Consider the following 19,713-nt stretch of genomic DNA (forward strand, 5'->3'; position numbering starts at 1 on the left):
CCTTCCTTCTTTCTTCCCTTCCTCCTTCCTTCTTTCCTCCCTTCCTTCCTTCCTTCCTTCTTTTTCCCTTACTTCCTTCTTTCCTCCTGCCCTTCCTTCCTTCCTTCCTTCCTTCCTTCCTTCCTTCCTTCCTTCCTTCCTTCCTTCCTTCCTTCCTTCCTTCCTTCCTTCTTCCCTTCCTCTTTTCCTTCCTTCCTTCCTTCTTTTTCCCTTCCTTCCTTCTTTCCTCCTGCCCTTCCTTCCTTCCTTCTTTTTCCCTTCCTTCCTTCTTTCCTCCTGCCCTTCCTTCCTTCCTTCCTTCCTTCCTTCCTTCTTCCCTTCCTCTTTTCCTTCCTTCCTTCCTTCTTTTTCCCTTCCTTCCTTCTTTCCTCCCTTCCTTCCTTCCTTCCTTCTTTTTCCCTTCCTTCCTTCTTTCCTCCTGCCCTTCCTTCCTTCCTTCCTTCCTTCCTTCCTTCCTTCCTTCCTTCCTTCCTTCCTTCCTTCCTTCCTTCCTTCCTTCCTTCCTTCCTTCTTCCCTTCCTCTTTTCCTTCCTTCCTTCCTTATTTCCTTGTTTTCTCCCTTCCTTATCCCTTCCTCCTTTCCTTCCTTCCTTCCTTCCTTCCTTCCTTCCTTCCTTCCTTCCTTCCTTCCATCCTTCCTTCCTTCCTTGTTTTCTCCCTTCCTCCTTTCCTTCCTTCCTTCCTTCCTTCTTCCCTTCCTCTTTTCTCCCTTCCTCCCTTCTTTCCTTGTTTTCTCCCTTCCTTCCTTCCTTCCTTCCTCCTTTCCTTCCTTCCTTCCTTCCTTCCTTCATTCCTTCCTTCCTTCCTTCCTTCCTTCCTTCCTTCCTTCCTTCCTTCCTTCCTTCCTTCCTTCCTTCCTTCCTTCCTTCCTTATTTTCTCCCTTCCTTCCATCCTTCTTTCTTTTCTTCTTTTCATTCTCCCTTCCTTCCTTCTTTCCTCCTACTCTCTTCTTCCTTTCCTCTTTTCTCCCTTCCTTCCTTCCTTCTTTCTTTCCTCCTGCTCTCTCCTTCCTTCTTCCCTTCCTCTTTTCTCCCTTCCTCCCTTCTTTCCTCCCTTCCTTCCTTCCTTCCTTCTTTCCTCCCTTCCTCTCTTCCTCCTCCCTTGACCCGAGGACAGGCCGGTTATCTCGGAGCATCTGAGCGTTTTATGAGACGCTGTCGTTATAAAAGTTGGATAAACATCCACTCGTGCATGGACGTGTTACAGCAGACGCTGCCGAGAGCACGAGGAAACCACAGACACGCCGTCCACAAGTTCAAGCCCCCAAAAATCTCTCCTCAGCACCGGTTCACCCGCAGGTTCCCCCCCTTTAAACCCACAGGGACCACCTATGGAGAGGCGGCAGATTCCTCCCCGGGTCCATTGACCATTTCAAAAAATCCTGCCACATTTACAACATGAATTACAACCATGTCCAGCGCGTGTGCACGAAAAGACACACTTGAGATATCGCAATTAGACCGTGAATTATAATACACAAGGATGCAGTTTGTTCTGCATCATTCCTCTTCCACTGCTTATTAGATGTGTCTTCTGTGGAGCATGAACTCTTATTGCTAAGTTCAAACTTCAATCAAACGTAATCAACGTTTTCTGTTTTGCTTCATTCAGACAAAGAAATTCAGAGCTGGTGGACCGATCTGTCACACAGGTTTGACCCCTTCCTTCCTTCCTTCCTTCCTTCCTTCCTTCCTTCCTTCCTTCCTTCCTTCCTTCCTTCCTTCCTTCCTTCCTTCCTTCCTTCCTTCCTTCCTTCCTTCCTTCCTTCCTTCCTTCCTTCCTTCCTTCCTTCCTTCCTTCCTTCCTTCCTTCCTTCCTTTCTTCCTCTTTTCTCCCTTGCTTCCTTCCTTCCTTCTTCCCTTCCTCTTTTCTCCCTTCCTCCCTTATTTCCTTGTTTTCTCCCTTCCTTCCTTCCTTCCTTCCTTCCTTCCTTCCTTCCTTCCTTCCTTCCTTCCTTCCTTCCTTCCTTCCTTCCTTCCTTCCTTCCTTCCTTCTTTTCTCCCTTCCTTCCTTCCTTCTTTCCTCCTGCCCTTCCTTCCTCTTTTCTCCATTCCTTCCTTCCTTCCTTCTTTTTTCACTTCCTTCCTTCTTTCCTCCTTCCTTCCTTCCTTCCTTCCTTCCTTCCTTCCTTCCTTCCTTCCTTCCTTCCTTCCTTCCTTCCTTCCTTCCTTCCTTCCTTCCTTCCTTCCTTCCTTCCTTCCTTCCTTCTTTTCTCCCTTCTTTCCATCCTTCTTTTCTCTCTTCCTTCCTTCCTTCCTTCCTTCCTTCCTTCCTTCCTTCCTTCCTTCCTTCCTTCCTTCCTTCCTTCCTTCCTTCCTTCCTTCCTTCCTTCCTTCTTTTCTCCCTTCTTCTCTTCCTCCTTCCTTGACAGCACAAGGGTTAAGAAGTAAATCTGGATTCTAAATAATCGACACAATCAACAAACCAGATCCAGATCCAGACCTGATCCCGTCACATCATATATTTAGATAATTTTACCCCAGAGATCCATGGCTCTAGAGAAACTTCCACAAGTGACGGTTCAGGTACAAACGTCTGTACAAAGTGGTGAAGGAAATATAAAACGTTTTGACCCTTTTCTGGAAACTGCAGTCATCGATTCTTCAGTTTACAAGAATCCTCTCACACGGACACGGAAATGCACAAACAAGAAGCAGCATCCGTATCGTATCATCCAGCTGAACATGACCTTCTCCTCCTGGCGCGCTGACCTGCCGTCTGCGCCGGTTTTGTGTTTCAGACTCTCTCTTTTCTCTTTTTCAAGTCTTTCTTACAGCATCAACCTTGCATCTGATCTCCAAATTACGTTTCCCTCGGAGGGGTCACATTAGAGCGGTCTCAGGAACGCCAAAACACAGAGAGAAGGGATGCAAACTTCTGAGGTCTGTTGCCATGGAGATTTATGAATCAGAAAGAGAGACACAAACAACTTTCCAGAGGCCCCAAAACAGACTGGAGATGCAAATACACAAAGAGAGACAGTTCGGTGAGGAAGGTAGTGAGAAAAGTAGCTCAGACTGTCCACAGCAACCAGAGGTGGTAGTAACCAGTTACATTTACTCCGTTACATTTACTTAAGTTTTGGGAAATTTTGTACTTTTAGGAGTAGTTTTGAATCACTATACTTTTTACTTTTACTTGAGTAGATTTGTGAAGAAGAAACTGTTACTCTTACTCCGCTACATTAGGCTACGTTGAGCTGTTACTTTTCTCTTATCCCTTTTATCCACGTACGCGTCAATCTCATGACATCACTGAGTGATTCTTTGGGAAAAATGTTAGTTTTTGCATGTTTTGTCACATTTACACAGACTCAAACACACACAGAGTTTCTATGAGTTCATGTTTGTTCTAGTTCTGCCTGGTTAAAAAAGAAAAGTACAAAGGCTTGAAATTTTGTGCTACTTGTGCTTAATTTATTTTTTTATTCTGTTATAATTTTATATATTTTATTTATTAAAGTACTTGAATTTACTTTAAGATTATTTTAATTTAAGCTATTTTTTATTAATTTTAATTTATTTTATTATTTTATTGATTAAATTTGCCTGAAGATGATTATTTTGTACTTTTGTCTGTTTGAATGGTTGTGTTAAAAAAATAAATCAGACGTTACTCAATAGTTACTCAGTACTTGAGTAGTTTTTTCACCAAGTACTTTTTTACTTTTACTCAAGTAATTATTTGGATGACTACTTTTTACTTCTACTTGAGTCATATTATTCTGAAGTAACAGTACTTTTACTTGAGTACAATTTTTGGCTACTCTACCCACCTCTGATAGCAACAGAGGGCAACCCTTCTGAGAGGCCGGTTTGGGGCCGGCGGCGACGGCGGCCGCCACCCCGTTGGTGATCCACGTTGCTGCCACCTGCTTCAGACACAACCGTGATCCAAGCTGTTGCTCCTTTCTGCCGTGTAATCTTTGCAGCGTTACCTACATCTGGCACTCGCAAATCCCTCCCGAAAAAAAGTCCTTGGGTCACCCCACCTCTTCCTCCATTCCCACAACTCCCAATAACATAACCTTTAACATGTGCGGAGCCCTCCCCGAACAAAGAAAATACATGTACGTTTTCTGTCTTTTGTCAATCTCCAAAAGTCCCAAACGGCTCTACTGTCTGTTACTCTCTGGTGAGGAGAAGAGAAGGGAGGAAAGCCCGGCTGACGAGGACATCCATCCACGATGCTGGCACGGAGAACAGCATGATCGATTTCACTAGTTAGTACACTGCAAAAACTCAAAATCTTAACAAGAATATTTGTCTTATTTCTAGTTAAAATGTGTAATTTTTAGTCAAAAAAATCTCATTACATTTAAGACAAGACTCAAAAACTCAAAAAACAACAATTTTCACCTGTTTCAAGTAGATTTTCACTTAAAATAAGTTTTTTTTTGCTTGTAATGAGAAGATAAATCTTGTCCACTGGCAGATTTTTCTACTTATTTCAATTACAACGTTACTTGAAACAGGTGAAAATGGTCAAATAAGTTATTTTTCTGGCGATGAATCTTGTTTTAAGTGTAATGAGACTAAAAATGACTAAAAATGAGACATTTTAACTAGAAATAAGACAAATATTCCTGGTAAGATTTTGAGTTTTTGCAGTGAGCGAGACTGCATTTGAAAAAGTTCCAGTTTTCTTGACCACACAGATAAGCTACATAAACTTCTGTGATGAGTATTTGCTGGACGTGTTGATTGATACTCTAGTTAAGTTCTGGGACTCGTAACCTTGCCGTACCTTAGCTTTGACTGAATTGACGCCACTGGGAGAAAGAAATACATAAAAACCACCCGGATCACGGGCCGTGGCAGCGCGGCACTTTATCTGAAAGGGTAAAACACAGGAAGGCCTGTGGAACACTTTGTGTTTACTTTCGAGGGGGGAACAATGCTCCTTAAGAGGAGGGGGCAAGGCCCGATGTGGCACTGGAGGGCCTCTCAGAGAAAAACAGCACTTCATTTTGATTCACAGTAAGTCTAAGAAAACAATTGTTGCAGTCTGGGCGATAGGGGCTGACGGGGAGGGGTCAAGAGACGGAGGAGAGGCTGCAGGACAAAGAGTTGTTGTGTTTTGTTTTAGTGTTTGATTCGATTTGTAAAAATGCCTAAAAAGAGCATGCAGGAAACATATGTGTATACATATGTGTGCCTATGATTACTTCTTCCACTCACTCAGGACAATGTTAGAGGAAGCAGCAAGCACAGATGGTGTCTGTTGGAAATAAAAAGCTTAAAGTGACTAATGTTTAAGACATAAATTAGGCTCATATCTTATGTATCAAAATGTCTGGCTGGTGCACAGTTGTATTTATTTTTTCATTTTCAAAAACCACTTTGATTCCTTTATATCTACATTGATGTCCTTTGCCTTTAAAATTTGAGCCGGGCTGCTCTCATAACTGCGGCCAAATTTATGTTGGACACAAATTAAAAAAAAAGATATATGGGTCTTACTTACAGACTTTGAGTCTGTCCATCTTTGGTTTTAGACCAACGATCAAGTATTGTGGGGCTTTTGTAAGAGTCTAACTTGCTGTCATCAATCACAAGCAGCCGTCTATAAAGCTTGAATGTATCCAGGACCGGTTCAGATCCGGATCACCCGGGATGCATTTCAAGGTGGACCAGTAACCATGAAAGCGACGCGGGATGAATTCAGGGATCGCCTAATAAACTGATGTTATCATCTTCGTATTGTGTTTGTGGTAAACCTTTCCCTCTATTGGACACACCCTGATTTGTAATGTAATATTGTTTAATTGCAGTAAGTTTGGTTCCCCTCCATTCATCGTGTTATCTTTTTTCCAGTTTTATTTCTTTATTTTTGTTTTTCTGTAAGAGTCATTCTTAGCTGCTGATTTTGAGGATTAAAAAATAGAACATTTGGATTTTTCAAGCAAAAACACTTAGGCCCCGTTTACACGGAGCAAAAACGGTGGTGTTTTCATGCGTTTTGGCCGTTCGTTTACACAAAAATTAAGCTCAAAGTCAACAAAAATGATCATTTCTGAAAACTCCGGCCAAAGTGGAGATTTTCAAAAACTCAGTTTTCACGTTTGCTTGTAAACGGAGGGAAACAGAGATTTAGGCTTCAGAACGTCACATTATGCAACAGAAATGTCACCAGCGTCATGAGTGCGACCTGTGTTTACAATTTGTTTGGCCACCGTCAATATTTTCTTGTAATTTACCTGTTTCACACTTAAAAGTAACTCCACTTCTCTGTCACTCCAAACGAAAGACTCTTGTTCCGTTTTGGAAGTAAAGCCTGAATTATGGTCCCGCGTTAAATCGACGCAGAGCCTACGGCGTAGGGTACGCGGCGATGCGCGCCGTACGGTGTGCGTCGCCGCAGGCCCTGCGCTGCAGGCTCTGTGTTGGTGTAACGCGGAACCATAAATCAGCCTTAACCTGAAGTTACACGTGTCATTTGTTGATGTTTTTTCCAGGATTCTGATTGGCTCATAGCACCTTAACAGCGTATTTATGCAGATTTGTGTAAATGAAGAGATTTTGAAAACGATGATGGAATTTTTCAAAACGTAGAGGGGGAAATATCCGTTTTTGTAAATACCCGGCTATGTGTAAACGTGGCCTAAGAGTCATTCTTAGCTGCTGATTTTGAGGATTAAAAAATAGAACATTTGGATTTTTCAAGCAAAAACACTTAGTGAAGTTGGTTCTAGGTTGGATCGTTAAGCCTGCAAACCATGCGACCCAGTGTGTCAAGACTGAAGCCGAGCTGTACTACTAGGAAAGACAAATTTAAAAGTTTGTGCCATGTTTGTCTCATGTAGTACTACCATTCATCTTTTGTTTAGTGTCCCATGGGTCTGAAAGCAACTGGAATTAAAAAAAAAACAACAAAAAAAACCCAGTCTAACCATTTGTATCACAGGTAAATGTCTGAGTAGCCAACCTAAATATAACTTCACCATGGCAGTGAAAATACTTTTACAAGCAGAGCAGGAAGGGATCTATGTGATAAACTTCATGATGAAGATAAGACACATCTAATAAAAGACATTATAATCAACCTTGATAGGTTTACCTTTTAAAATGATTCAGAACTATTCGAATCAGTGGCCGACGGATCCATGCGTCCTCATGAACGATAATCTGCCGTTGCAGCCGTCTGAATTTGACCCTTTCACTTTTTCCTTCCTGCACTAGGAAACCTGAGTAACTGAATATGATTAATCTGTTTGAAGGTAACGTATTAAAGCCCCTTCAGAGATGTGACGCCTCTTAACACTTGATGAGAAACACCTGCTGTCACGCTACCAATCGCCAAAATGTGGAAAACGATACTCGAGCTTGAGTCTGCTGTGCGACTCAGAGAGAGGGTCCGGTGTGAGCCGACGGCTTCTCTCCAGCTCCAAACAAGGATTCCACCGGATGTGATGAATCAAAATTTTTTCGAGCGAAATAAAAAACATCCTTAACACTATGGACTCCTCCACAACAATGGCAGAAACGGCTGCCAAGAATGTTTTCCCTCCCCTCCGCATATTTACCCATACTAGGAAACAAGAGGAAGAAACACAAAGATTTTTGGATAATGAAGTCATCTCAAAACAAAAGCATGCCACAAACTGCCACTGTGAATGCACGTAAAAGCTGAAATATCTAACTGTGTATCTCTCTGCAGCAGGAATAAAAATGTTTGGCTAGATCAGGGGTTGGCAACCCGTGGCAACCCCTCTTTTTTCCTTTTCTTTCTTCTTTTTTTCAATTTTTTTTCTTCTTTTTTTCCCTTTTTCCTTTTTTTTCTCTTTTTTCTTACTCTTTCCTTTCCTTTTTAATCTCGATATTTCGACTTTTTTCTCGATATTTCGACTTTTTTCTCAAAATTTCGACTTTTTTCTCAAAATTTCGACTTTTTTCTCAATATTTAGATTTTTTTCTTGACATTTTGACTTTTTTTTTCGACATTTTGACTTTTTTCTCAACATTTGAACTTTTTTCTCAACATTTCTACTTTTTTCTCAAGATGTACTTCAACATTAATCTTGACATTTCTACTTTTTTCTCGAAATTTCGACTTTTTTCTCAATATTTCGACTTTTTTCTCAATATTTCGATTTTTTTTCTCAACATTTCGACTTTTTTTCTCGACATTTTGACTTTTTTCTCCACATTTTGACTTTTTTTTCAACATTTCGACATTTTTCTCAACATTTCGACTTTTTCTCAAGATTTTACCTCAACATTAATCTCGACATTTCAACTTTTTTCTCGACATTTTGACTTTTTTCTCGAAGTGCATAATGAAAAATAAATCTTCCCCCAGTTATAACTAATATAGCTACATGCAGCATGTGTTGTCTTCATTCTAAGGCTTATACAAGACTTTTCATTTTTTGCAGCTCCAGACATATTAGTTTTTTGTGTTTTTGGTCCAATACGGCTCTTTCAACATTTTGGGTTGCCGACCCCTGGGCTAGATGAACGTCCCAGTGGATATCAGAGTACACGACCCAGGTGTCGCACAGAAAGGCCCGAAAACTCCTGAACCGACACTTGGAACCAACAATCGCTGACGAACTTCCCCGACTGTTTAAGATCCTGAGCACTGATAAAACCACATCCAGCCAAATTCTCTTTGTCTGCGTCCCTCCAAAACATCACACATGCTGCATAGCGGAGGGAAATATGCCAGCTTTCCCTCATGCATCCAATCAATGGGGAAAATGGGGAAAACGGAGAATGTGAAAGGGTCGCAACCCCAGGGATGGAAACAATCCCCCAGTTGCTACTGGATATCTGGTGTATAAACACTGCAGTGGAAAAACATTAGTCTAAGTCTGTAGGTTTACACTACAATACCACAGTATGAAAACGACCTGTTCATTTATCTGTTGCACTGCAGCACCGAACCCGCCCACTTAGATGAATGTCCTTGTAAAATCAAGTTCATGGATTTTTTTTGCGCTTCCCGAAGAGGAGAGGCCGACTGCGCGAGCACAGCGGCGTGCTAAAGTCATCCCTCCATGGGGTGGCAAAGTTCAACCTTGGCATGAAACCAATCTAGAGTTTAAAGTGGAGCAGTGAAGCACTATATTCTCTCCTCAGCTGAACACCAGTCTGCAGGAAAGAAGATTGCCATCTTTGCTGCAGGCAAAGTGAGAGAACTTCAGATATTCCCAATTGGCCCCATGCAAACCTGTAAGTTAACTTCACTAACACGATTTTCCCAAGTAGTCCTTGATTTTAACAATATGCCAGTTCACCTCCAAAATCAGGGGCCGCTGTCAATGTTTGCAGCAGTTGAAAAGCATCAGTAACAACTAGGGATGGGCGGTATGGACTAAAAAAAATGATCACGATAATTTCTGAAATTTAACCTCGATAACGATAAAAATGACGATAAAAAAAATACCAATTCAACTCCACCTTTGTAACTAAAAATCTATCTCATCATCATTTCTTTCTTTCTTTCTTTCTTTCTTTCTTTCTTTCTTTCTTTCTTTCTTTCTTTCTTTCTTTCTTTCTTTCTTTCTTTCTTTCTTTCTTTCTTTCTTTCTTTCTTTCTTTCTTTCTTTCAGGCTCATTTCTTTCTTTCTTTCTTTCTTTCTTTCTTTCTTTCTTTCTTTCTTTCTTTCTTTCTTTCTTTCTTTCTTTCTTTATTTCAGGCTCATTTCTTTCTTTCTTTCTTTCTTTCTTTCTTTCTTTCTTTCTTTCTTTCTTTCTTTCTTTCTTTCTTTCTTTCTTTCTTTCTTTCTTTCTTTCAGGCTCATTTCTTTCTTTCTTTCTTTCTTTCTTTCTTTCTTTCTTTCTTTCTTTATTTATTTCTGGCTCATTTCTTTCTTTCTTTCTTTTTCTTTCTGGCTCATTTCTTTCTTTCTTTCTTTCTTTCTTTCTTTCTTTCTTTCTTTCTTTCTTTCTTTCTTTCTATCTTTCTTTCTGGCTCATTTCTTTCTTTCTTTCTTTCTTTCTTTCTTTCTTTCTTTCTTTCTTTCTTTCTTTCTTTCTTTCTTTCTTTCTTTCTTTCTTTCTTTCAGGCTCATTTCCTTCCTTCCTTCCTTCCTTCCTTCCTTCCTTCCTTCCTTCCTTCCTTCCTTCCTTCCTTCCTACGGTAAAATATCGAACATTCCTAGTGCAAACCTGTAAGTTAACTTCACTAACACGATTTTCCCAAGTAGTCCTTTATTTTAACAATATGCCAGTTCACCTCCAAAATCAGGAACCGCTGTCAATATTTGCAGCAGTTGAAAAGCATCAGTAACAATCACGAGAGGCCTCTTCCTCATCTTAAACTCATGCACGGCTTCACATCAGGCTCTTTTTTTTAATTAACACAGAACATATTTCCTGAGGAGAAAAGAAAAACCTTTTTTTTTCTTTTAGATTTTGTTTTCAATAAGTCTGTGTCATTACGTCTACAATAACAAGGCATTTTGAGTCCCGGTTAAAATTTCCAAAACACATACATGACCACATTTGGTTTTCATTTAACAAGAGGCTAGTCTGCAGCCACCCTAACCGGGCTTAGAGTTCCCACATTACACTTCAGAGACTTTAACCCCGAAAACGATGCATCACTTAATGCAAACTCGCTGGGCAGTTTGAGTTTCACTCTCTCTGCCCTCAGCATCTTTTCATAAAGTCTTAAGAGGTCACCCGATTTTAATGGTCGCTTATTGCCCGTGGAGGAGGTCCTGGTGGTATAAAGGCACCCCCGGACCACCCCCGCGCCTAAACGGCCTCAGGCTCAGAGTAATACCGGCACAGACCAGGCATACCTGAACTGCAGAACCATATGAGTGACTCTGTTTCTACTTGAGGCCGCTGTGGGTCTTGAAACTAAAACGGCTACCATGAATAATTTACAGTATTTCTACAATGGTAAAACTTTTTTTTAAAAAGGTGCATGTTTTTCATTGTTGGTGCGGTCCATAAACGCAGATAAGAAAATGAAGCCAAGAAAGAGATTTGAAGACATTAGGGCTGGGCGATATATCGAGATTTTAATATATATCGATATATTTTCAAACACGATATGGTATGAGACAATATCGTTTATATCGATTTTTTTTTTTTTTTTTTTTTTACATTTTTTTTTTTTATGATTTTGATATAGCTTATTTTGTGACAAATTGACTTGAATGTTTTATTTGAGATTTGCACAAATGTTTTGTTATTTGCACAACTGTCAACCTCAGTGGAAAAGTCTGCCTGTTACTGTCTACATTGTATTAATTGCACAGTGTATTTTAATTTAATTGTTATGCAGGAAAGGGATATTTGTTTTATTTTATTCAAGAAGCATTTTGATTCTATATATGCAGGCAGTTTATTTTTATTTCATTTGTTTTATACATTTTGATATTGTGCAGACCTCTGTTAATAAAGGAACCTGTGTGACATTTGGCACGAGGCTTTGTATTAAAACTGACTGTTTTTTTAAGGGTTTGCCTCAGAAAAAATGAAGCTAACAGAGATGCTATGCTATAAAGCTTTGGGGGAAACCCCAATTATGTCACAGAAAAAATATCGAGATATATATCGAGTATCGCCATTCAGCTAGAAAATATCGAGATATGACTTTTGGTCCATATCGCCCAGCCCTAGAAGACGTGCACCAGATTTCCTTTTCCCAGACTGCTCAAATATTCGGGTAGGCACTTTCAAGATGAGCTATTATGGTTAGTATATTTTTGGAAAAGGGAACAATAAAGTTATCATGCCATGGAACGAGGCCTTATTATTCCTGTCCAAGAAAATTACGAGTTAATATAATGCAGAGCCGTGAGTGAAAGAGGAATTTAATTAATGAGCATTGAAATTTAAAAGGTGGCTCTGTTTTATGTGTGACTTGGACAGTCTCATTCCCTTTTTTTCCAAACTATAACCTTGGTCTTGTTACGCTTATTTCATCCAAGTATCTCACAGAAATGCCAGCGAGTGAGTTCATGCCCCATCGCTGCCAAACAGATTAAACAGACCAGCGGTGCAGAATATGAGGCGGGTTTCAGGTACCTGCGGAGAACACGGGGGTCAGCGGTTTACTCACCTCAGCACGCTGCGTCCTGGGCTGGCTGGCGGCCGTCTCGATGGCGTACACATCCACCAGATAGAGGTCGGATCCTTGGTCCCGGTCCAGCTCTGCAGCCGTCTGTATCACTCCTGTGTGGCGGCCGATGGTGAACAGGCGTCCCACGGTCTTCCCGCCACTCCCGCCGCTGCGCACCGCCACTATGAAGTACTCGACTTTGGTCGTGGATCCTCTCGGGCTGGAGGCGTCCAAAGAGATCACGTTTGTGCCGGGCGGTTGGCCTTCCTTGAGGATGGTGATGTACTTGGGCTGAGAGAAAACAGGTCCGTCCAACCCTTGAAGGATGATGTTCAGCTCGGTCCGGGAGGTCCTGCGGTTGGTGCCGTGGTCGGTGGCCGACACCGTGAGGGTGTACATGATTCGGGACGAGACCAGCTGCGAAGCCAGGCGAATGTCCCCGCTGTAGCGGTCCATGATGAAGGTGTCAGAGTCCCCTTCCATAAGCTCGTACTCCACTTCTCCATTCGCACCGTCGTCGGGATCAAAGGCCACCACGGTCGTGAGGATGGAGCCGATGACTATGTTGGGCTCGGCCACCAGGGCGTTCTGGGATACGAACGTGGGGGAGTTATCGTTCAGGTCTGTGACCCATATTGTGACATTTTTCAGGGCGAATCGGCGGGATTCGACCGGAACCGCCTGATCCGTGGCTTTGACGGTCAGTTCGAACAGGTTGGAAAACTCCCGGTCGATCTGCTTGCTGGTGTAAATCAGCCCATTGCTCGCGTCAATACTGAAGTGGTTCCCGCGGGGAATCTGCTGAACAATAGAGTACTCCAGCTGGCCGTTTATGTCAGCATCCGTGTCGTGAGCTGCGATGGTCATGACTGAGGCGGAGAGAGGGAGATTTTCAGGGATGGATTTGAAGATGTCTCCGGGGGAAAATATGGGAGGATTGTCATTAAAGTCCCGAACATGAATGACCACAGGAATGGACGAGGAGCGGGGCGGCCTGCCGTTGTCGACCGCAGTGATGTTGAGTTTGTACAGTGATTGAGTCTCATAATCCAGTTTTTTGACCAGAAAAATGCTGCCAGTGTTGGGGCTGATGCTGAAGGTGCCGTGGTTGTTGGTGGCCGTGATGCTGTACGTTATGTCTGCGTTCGGGCCTGAATCCGCGTCGGTGGCGGTCACCGAGGCCACCAGGTCTCCAATCCTCATGTTTTCCAGGACGTCCACAGACAAGGAAGACTTAGGGAAGGAGGGAGAGTTGTCATTTTCATCCATGATGCTGATGCTTAGCATACACGAGGAGGACAAGGGCACAGCTCCGGCATCCACAGCCAGGATTTTCAGCACATAAGAGGATGTAGATTCATAGTCAAGTTTCCCAACTAAAGTCACTTGTCCAGAGCTGCCGTCTATTGTGAACTGGCCCTCCTCGTTGCCTTGAGTGATGCGATAATGGACCACTCCGTTTTTGTTTTCATCCACGTCTGAGGCGGAGACCCGCAGCAGCTGAGTCATGTTTTGAGCCGACTCAGAGATGGAGGCCTGGTAAATGTCTTTGGTGAACTTAGGAGTGTTGTCATTGATGTCCTGAATGTAAACTTGCACCTTGGCCTGGTCTCTGAGGGGTTTGGGGAGACCCTGGTCTGCCGAGACGACCACGAAGCTGAACACGGTGGCGCCTCTCTGTCTCATGAGGGACTCCCGGTCCAGCTGCAGCGTGCTGGTCAACTCCCCCGTCATGGCGTTCAGCTCAAAGTTGGGCTGTGGGGTCTCAAATGTGTATCTGACCTCACTGTTAGGGCCAAAGTCCTTGTCCTCAGTGAAAACCTGCCCAACAATAGACCCCCGCGTCTGCTCCTCCTCAAAGTGAAACACATAATTGGTGCTGTTGAAGAGAGGACGGTTATCGTTCACGTCGTCCAGGATCACGCTGACGTTAACAGAAGCACTCAGCGGCTCCACGGCCCTGTCTTTGGCCACGACCACCAAGTTATACCTGTCTTGTATCTCCCTGTCCAGCTCTGCTTTGATGTACAACTGCCCGTCTGGAAAAATGCCAAACACGTCCCCCGTGTTACCGCCAACGATATCATACATGATCTCCCCGTTGAGGCCAGAGTCTTTGTCGGTGGCCTCCACTTTAAAGAACCTGCTGTTGACGGGCTCCGACTCTGGGATGATGACCTCGTACGAGAGCTGGTCAAAGACGGGCGAGTTGTCGTTGACGTCATACACGCTGACGATGAGGACCAGGCTGGAGGTGTGTTGGGGAACCCCCATGTCCGAGGCGATGACCTCGATCTCGTAGGAGCTCGTGGTGACCTCCAGCGGCCCGGTCAGCGTGATGAGGCCGTGCTTCTCGTGGATGTGAAACAGACCTCTGGGGTTTTCTTTGAGGCTGTAGACGACCATGCCGTTTGAACCTTCATCAGGATCTGAAGCCTTAGCCTGAAATATCACGTGACCCGTGCTCCAGTTCTCCACAGCACTCACGTGCTCCACCGAGTGAATAAAGTGAGGAGCGTTATCGTTTAAGTCTCTCACGGTTATGTTAACAAAAGCCTCCCCTGTGATCTCCCCGGCTCTGGCTACGACCTTCAGCTGATAGAATCCCTGCTCTTCTCTGTCGATCTGACTGGACGCCGTGATCTGACCTGCACTGTTCACGGAAAAGAGGCCCCTCTGGTCCCCCGAGGTGATCAGATATGAGATGTTTGTGTTCAGATCAACCGTGGTGGCCGACACCGTCCCTATAACGTTCCCTGCAGCAACGTTCTCAAACATGACGAAGGTGTACACTCTCTGGCTGAAGACCGGCGGGTTATCCTGTGTGTCTATGACGGTTACGGTCACTATGGCCTGTGTGTGTGAGCGCAGCCCCCCCCCATCTGCTGCCGTCACCTGCAGCTGGTAGGCCGTTTTCTCCTCTCTATCCAGCGGCACGAGCGTGGTCACTTTCCCTGTGTTGCTGTTAACGCGAAACTTAGACGTATCTCCTGCTGTGATGAGGTACTTTACTGTGCCGTTTCGCCCCAAGTCGGGATCTGTGGCCGAAACGGTCGTTACGTAAGAACCCGACGGCTCGTTCTCTTTAACGTTGGCGAAATACTGCACTGGGTAGAAGACCGGCCGGTTGTCGTTTATATCCCAAAGCGTGACGTTGACCTTCCCCACAGAGTGCAAAGGGGGGGCCCCGGCATCCACGGCCCGGATGTGGAGCAGGTACGAGGCCTGGTCCTCCCTGTCCAGCTCTACGGCCGCGCTCAACCGCCCAGACTTGGCGTCCAGGCGAAACTGCTCCTGCACGGCAGCTGGAGTCTCGGCATCGAACGAGAACCGGATAGTTCCATTGGGCCCGAGGTCGTCATCCGACGCCGACAGCAGCACCAGCTCGGTGCCGGCGGGAGCGTGCTCCACCAGGGAAACGTGATACGTGCTCTGCGCGAACGTGGGCACTTGGTCGTTCACGTCTGTGATGTTGACTATCAGCTTAGTGTAGGAAATCTTGGGCTGCAGCCCCTGGTCCTTGGCGCTGATGTTGAGCACTATTTCAGATGCTATTTCTCTGTCCAACAAAGCGGCGCTGGTCACCAGACCGCTGTTTTCACTGATGGAGAACCAGCCCAGAGCGTTTCCAGACACCAGGGAGTAGCGCAGGTTGGCGTTCTGCCCAGAATCACCATCTGTTGCAGAGACCCCTTTAATGTAGCTGCCTATCGGTATGTCTTCACTGATATCTACTCGGTACAGCGTTTCCTGAAATATAGGGGGGTGGTCATTGATATCATTCACAAAAATAACCAAGCTGGCAAAAGAGGAACGGGCCATGGGCTTGCCATTGTCTGACACGGACACAGTTAGGTTGTACGAGGAGATTCTCTCCCTGTCTAACACGCTGGCCACTTTGATCAGGCTCAGATTGGGCACGGGAGACGTGTGCACTTCAAAGTGTCTCTGCTCGTTGCCTCCCAGGATCGACACAGATATGTTGCCGTTAGCCGTGGAGGAGTCTGAGTCTGAGACGGTGAGCAAAGCCACCACCGTGCCGATCTGGGCATTTTCATCCACAGAGGCAAATTTAGAAGTGGTGGGGAAATATCTGAACTTCACAACGGGGTCGTTATCGTTCACGTCTAAGAGTTTGATCGTTGCCTCCGTCCTGCCTGACAGAGACGGGACCCCGCTGTCAACTGCATGGATAGTTAACGAGTACTCCCTCTTGCTCTCATAATCCAAACCCTCTTTTATAATAATAGTACCTGCTTTCGGGTCGATCTGGAAAGGCGTCCCCTCATCTAAAATGTACCTGATTTCAGCGTTGGCCCCCTCGTCCTGATCTGAGGCTGTGATCTGCAGAATACTGGAACCCACTGCAGCATCCTCAAACACGCTGGTTTGATACTGATCTTGCCCAAAAGCAGGGGGGTTGTCATTTATGTCTTGGATAGTGACATTAACTTGCAGGTAACCAAACTTTTTGGGCTCCCCTTTGTCCTCCACCTCGACGAGGAGCTGGTAGAAGGGAGTGACCTCCCGGTCCAAGCCCCCGGTGGAGACGAGGTGCAAGAATGCGCCCTCTCCACTAGGGTTGACTGTAATATCCAGGCGGAATCTCCTCTGCTCGTTGCCTCTCACTATCCTGTAGGTGGTGTGATCGACCCCGTTGCTCCCGATGTCGGAGTCCGTGGCCGTGTCCAGGATGACCTGTCTCCCGCTGCTGGCGTCCTCCTTGAAGGACACGACGATGGACGCGTCCGGGAACACCGGGGAGTTGTCGTTGATGTCCAGCACCGTGATCCTGACCTCGGTCGGGTACGTGGGCTGGCTGGACAGCACCACCACGTTGATGACATCGCTCTGCAGGAGCTCCCGGTCGATCACCGACGAGGTGTAGATGACTCCCGTGGTGCCGTTGATGGAGAAAAGTTTGTGGTTCTCGCTGAAGCGGTAGGTGAAGCTCGGCTTGGTCTCTATCGTGCCCACGTAGGTGCCGACGGGCTGCTCCTCCGGGACCTGGAACTCTTGGCGGACCTGGCTGGAGGCTGAGTACCGCGACAGAGTCCACAACATCAGTAACAGTAAGCCTCTACCTGTGAGCGCCATGGTCAGAGAAGCGGTCCAGCATCAGTCAGAGTCCATGCCGGGGATGCATCAACTTTTACCCAGTCCGTTTGAGCCACTAAAGCATTGTATTCCAAGAGGAAAAAACACAAAAGTCAAGGAGAAAAGCTTTTCCGACACTTAAAAACCCTTCAAAGTAGTTGCAAACTTTTTTTTTTGTAATCCTCTGAATGGAAAAAAAAGATTCCTGCAGCTCCGGAGAATAATCCTTATTCCAACTCCTTCAAAAAACGGCTTCTTTTTTTTTTTTCTTCAGGACAAAACCTGACAATGAATGCACTGCAATAAAAGAAAAAGAAAAAACTTCCAGATTCCTATAAAGATGCGTTAGAGGAATAAAAAGTAAAAGTTTATCCAGAAGTCGGGGCTTGGTGGTGCGTCTGCAGGCGGCCGAGCACACGCACCGTCCCGTGGAATAACGGCGCAGACGCCTCGCTCATATTGTGCTCAGGAGTCCCGGTAAGTTGGGACAATGCAGGAGTTCTGCAAACTCCCTCCCATCCGCGATCCCATTGGACGGAGCGGAGCTCCTGCCCGGCCCTCCCACAGCCCCGTCCCCCGTCCCCCGGCCCCCCCTCCGCGCACCGCACAGCCGGACCAGACCCGCTCCAGACCCGCCGCCCGGGCTCCGGGACGGAGAGACGTCAATCAGATCGAACAGGTATCGATTACACACACACTGATCTGATGTGTGGGGGAAACTCGGAGAGACACGTTAAAGTCACGATCTGATCCGTGGGAAGAAGCAGCAACGCACGTTGAATTGATACAGATTTGTCCAAAATAACAGATTATGATGGATTAATACCTGATAATTAGAGGTAGAACTGTGATTAATAGTATTTTAAAGTAGTTGTTTTCATATTTTTTATCTGAATACAGCAACTATATTATTGGCAGATCATTTTGACTTGCAATTATTGTCATTTATCTTACAGAAAAGAAATACAGTACAGAAATAAATTGCTGTGGGTACTTAAAAAAATAATAAAAGATAATTTTTATCATTATCAAATAAAAGTTGCTATTGCATTTAATTTTTTTTAATTAAATATATAAGAGACTTGGACATTAGTATTGAAAAAGTCCGTTATTTTGTTAAAAAGTTCCAAGATAAGGTGTATCCCCCTATTATGTGGCCACTTCAGATATTTCAAAGTAAAATTCTTTAATAACATATATTTAATTCATAACTACAAATCTATAGAAGGTAATTTATGTTGTTTATCCTCATTAGTTAGGATTCATAACAGCAGGGGAGATGTTTGCATGGAGAGTGCAGCAGGAGGCTTCTCAATGGCTGGTATGTAGCACCACCTAGCGGCCAAACTGCGGTACTGCCAGAGATTTTAGTAGTATGGTAGTATGTATGGTAACATCAAGTTACAAAGGAAGAGAAACCATATCTAAGACAAAGAGTTCCCAAATCCTCAATACTGGCCTTTCATGACTGTCACTTTATTCTGTGATCAGAACGTTGCCTCACGTCAGATAAAGATTATTAATGTTTGGAAAATAAAAGAGTGTTTTATTACGCTTATATACAGCATTTATCATTATGTTTGGTTTGACCCTTTCCTTTTCCTAAGCTCAGATCCTCTACCAGAGGCCGGGAGCTTGAGGGTGCTGTTTTTTCCTGCTCTTAGGACTCTCTGATGGTTTTCCTGGGATCTGCTGGAGACACTCTCTCAGTTTGGAGAACGCAGCTCCAACTCCTATCGGCACCACTACTATCTTCATCTTCCAGACCTTTTCTACCTCTTCCTTCAGTCCTTGGTAGATCTGCAGTTTCTTCATATCGCTGTCTCTAGGGGTTGTCACATCAACAATGGTCCTCAACAAAGAGCTGCAAAGTATATTTGATTGGGTTACTGCTAATAAACTTGTTCTAAATATTTCTAAAACCAAGAGCATTTTATTTGGGTCAAAACACACTTTGACATCTAGTCTCCAGATGGATTTAATCCTCAATAATATGGTTGTTGAGCAAGTACAGGAAACTAAACTCCTTGGGGTAACACTAGACTGCAACTTGACGTGGTCAAAGCACACAGATATACTAGCCCAAAAGATGGGAAGAAACATTTCCATAGTTAAGAGATGCTCTCATTTCTTAACAACAAAGTTGAAAAAATTTGTCCTGCAGCCACTGGTACTGTCACAATTGGATTACTGTGCGATGGTGTGGTCGGGAACATCGAAAACTAATTTAGGGAAGCTCCAACGGGCTCAGAACAGAGCAGCTCGTGTTGCCCTTGATTGCACGTTAAGATCTAACATTAATGGCATGCATTTTCAACTTGGCAGGCTGAAAGTAGATGCAAGGTTAAAATCATCCCTAATCTCCTTTGTGAGAGACATTTATCATCTGAAAATCCCTGATTGTCTATATGAACAACTTACACTCAGTGCTGACACACACTCATATCCCACCAGACAAGCAGTTAGTGGTAAATACTGTGTTCCGAAAGCAAAAGCAAAAACAAATTTCAAACAACAAACTCTCTCTACAGAACTATTGCTGAATGGAATTCTCTTCCGGGTTACATTTCTAAAACCCAGAGCAAGGTCAG

General features: G+C 44.3%; 1 protein-coding gene across 1 annotated transcript in view; it reads right to left on the minus strand.

Annotated features, from left to right (window-relative positions):
* The window catches only part of fat4 (FAT atypical cadherin 4), a 157,810-nt gene extending 140,273 nt beyond the window's left edge, over nucleotides 1–17,537 (minus strand). Inside the window, 1 exon segment of the mRNA XM_061726489.1 lies at nucleotides 12,026–17,537. Within this exon segment, the coding sequence (XP_061582473.1) occupies nucleotides 12,026–17,122 (5,097 nt within the window). The 5' untranslated portion in view covers nucleotides 17,123–17,537.
* Nucleotides 17,538–19,713: the final 2,176 nt, after the last annotated feature.

This window comes from Cololabis saira, chromosome 7, assembly GCF_033807715.1.
Source record: "Cololabis saira isolate AMF1-May2022 chromosome 7, fColSai1.1, whole genome shotgun sequence".
NCBI classification, from domain to species: Eukaryota; Metazoa; Chordata; class Actinopteri; order Beloniformes; family Belonidae; genus Cololabis; species Cololabis saira.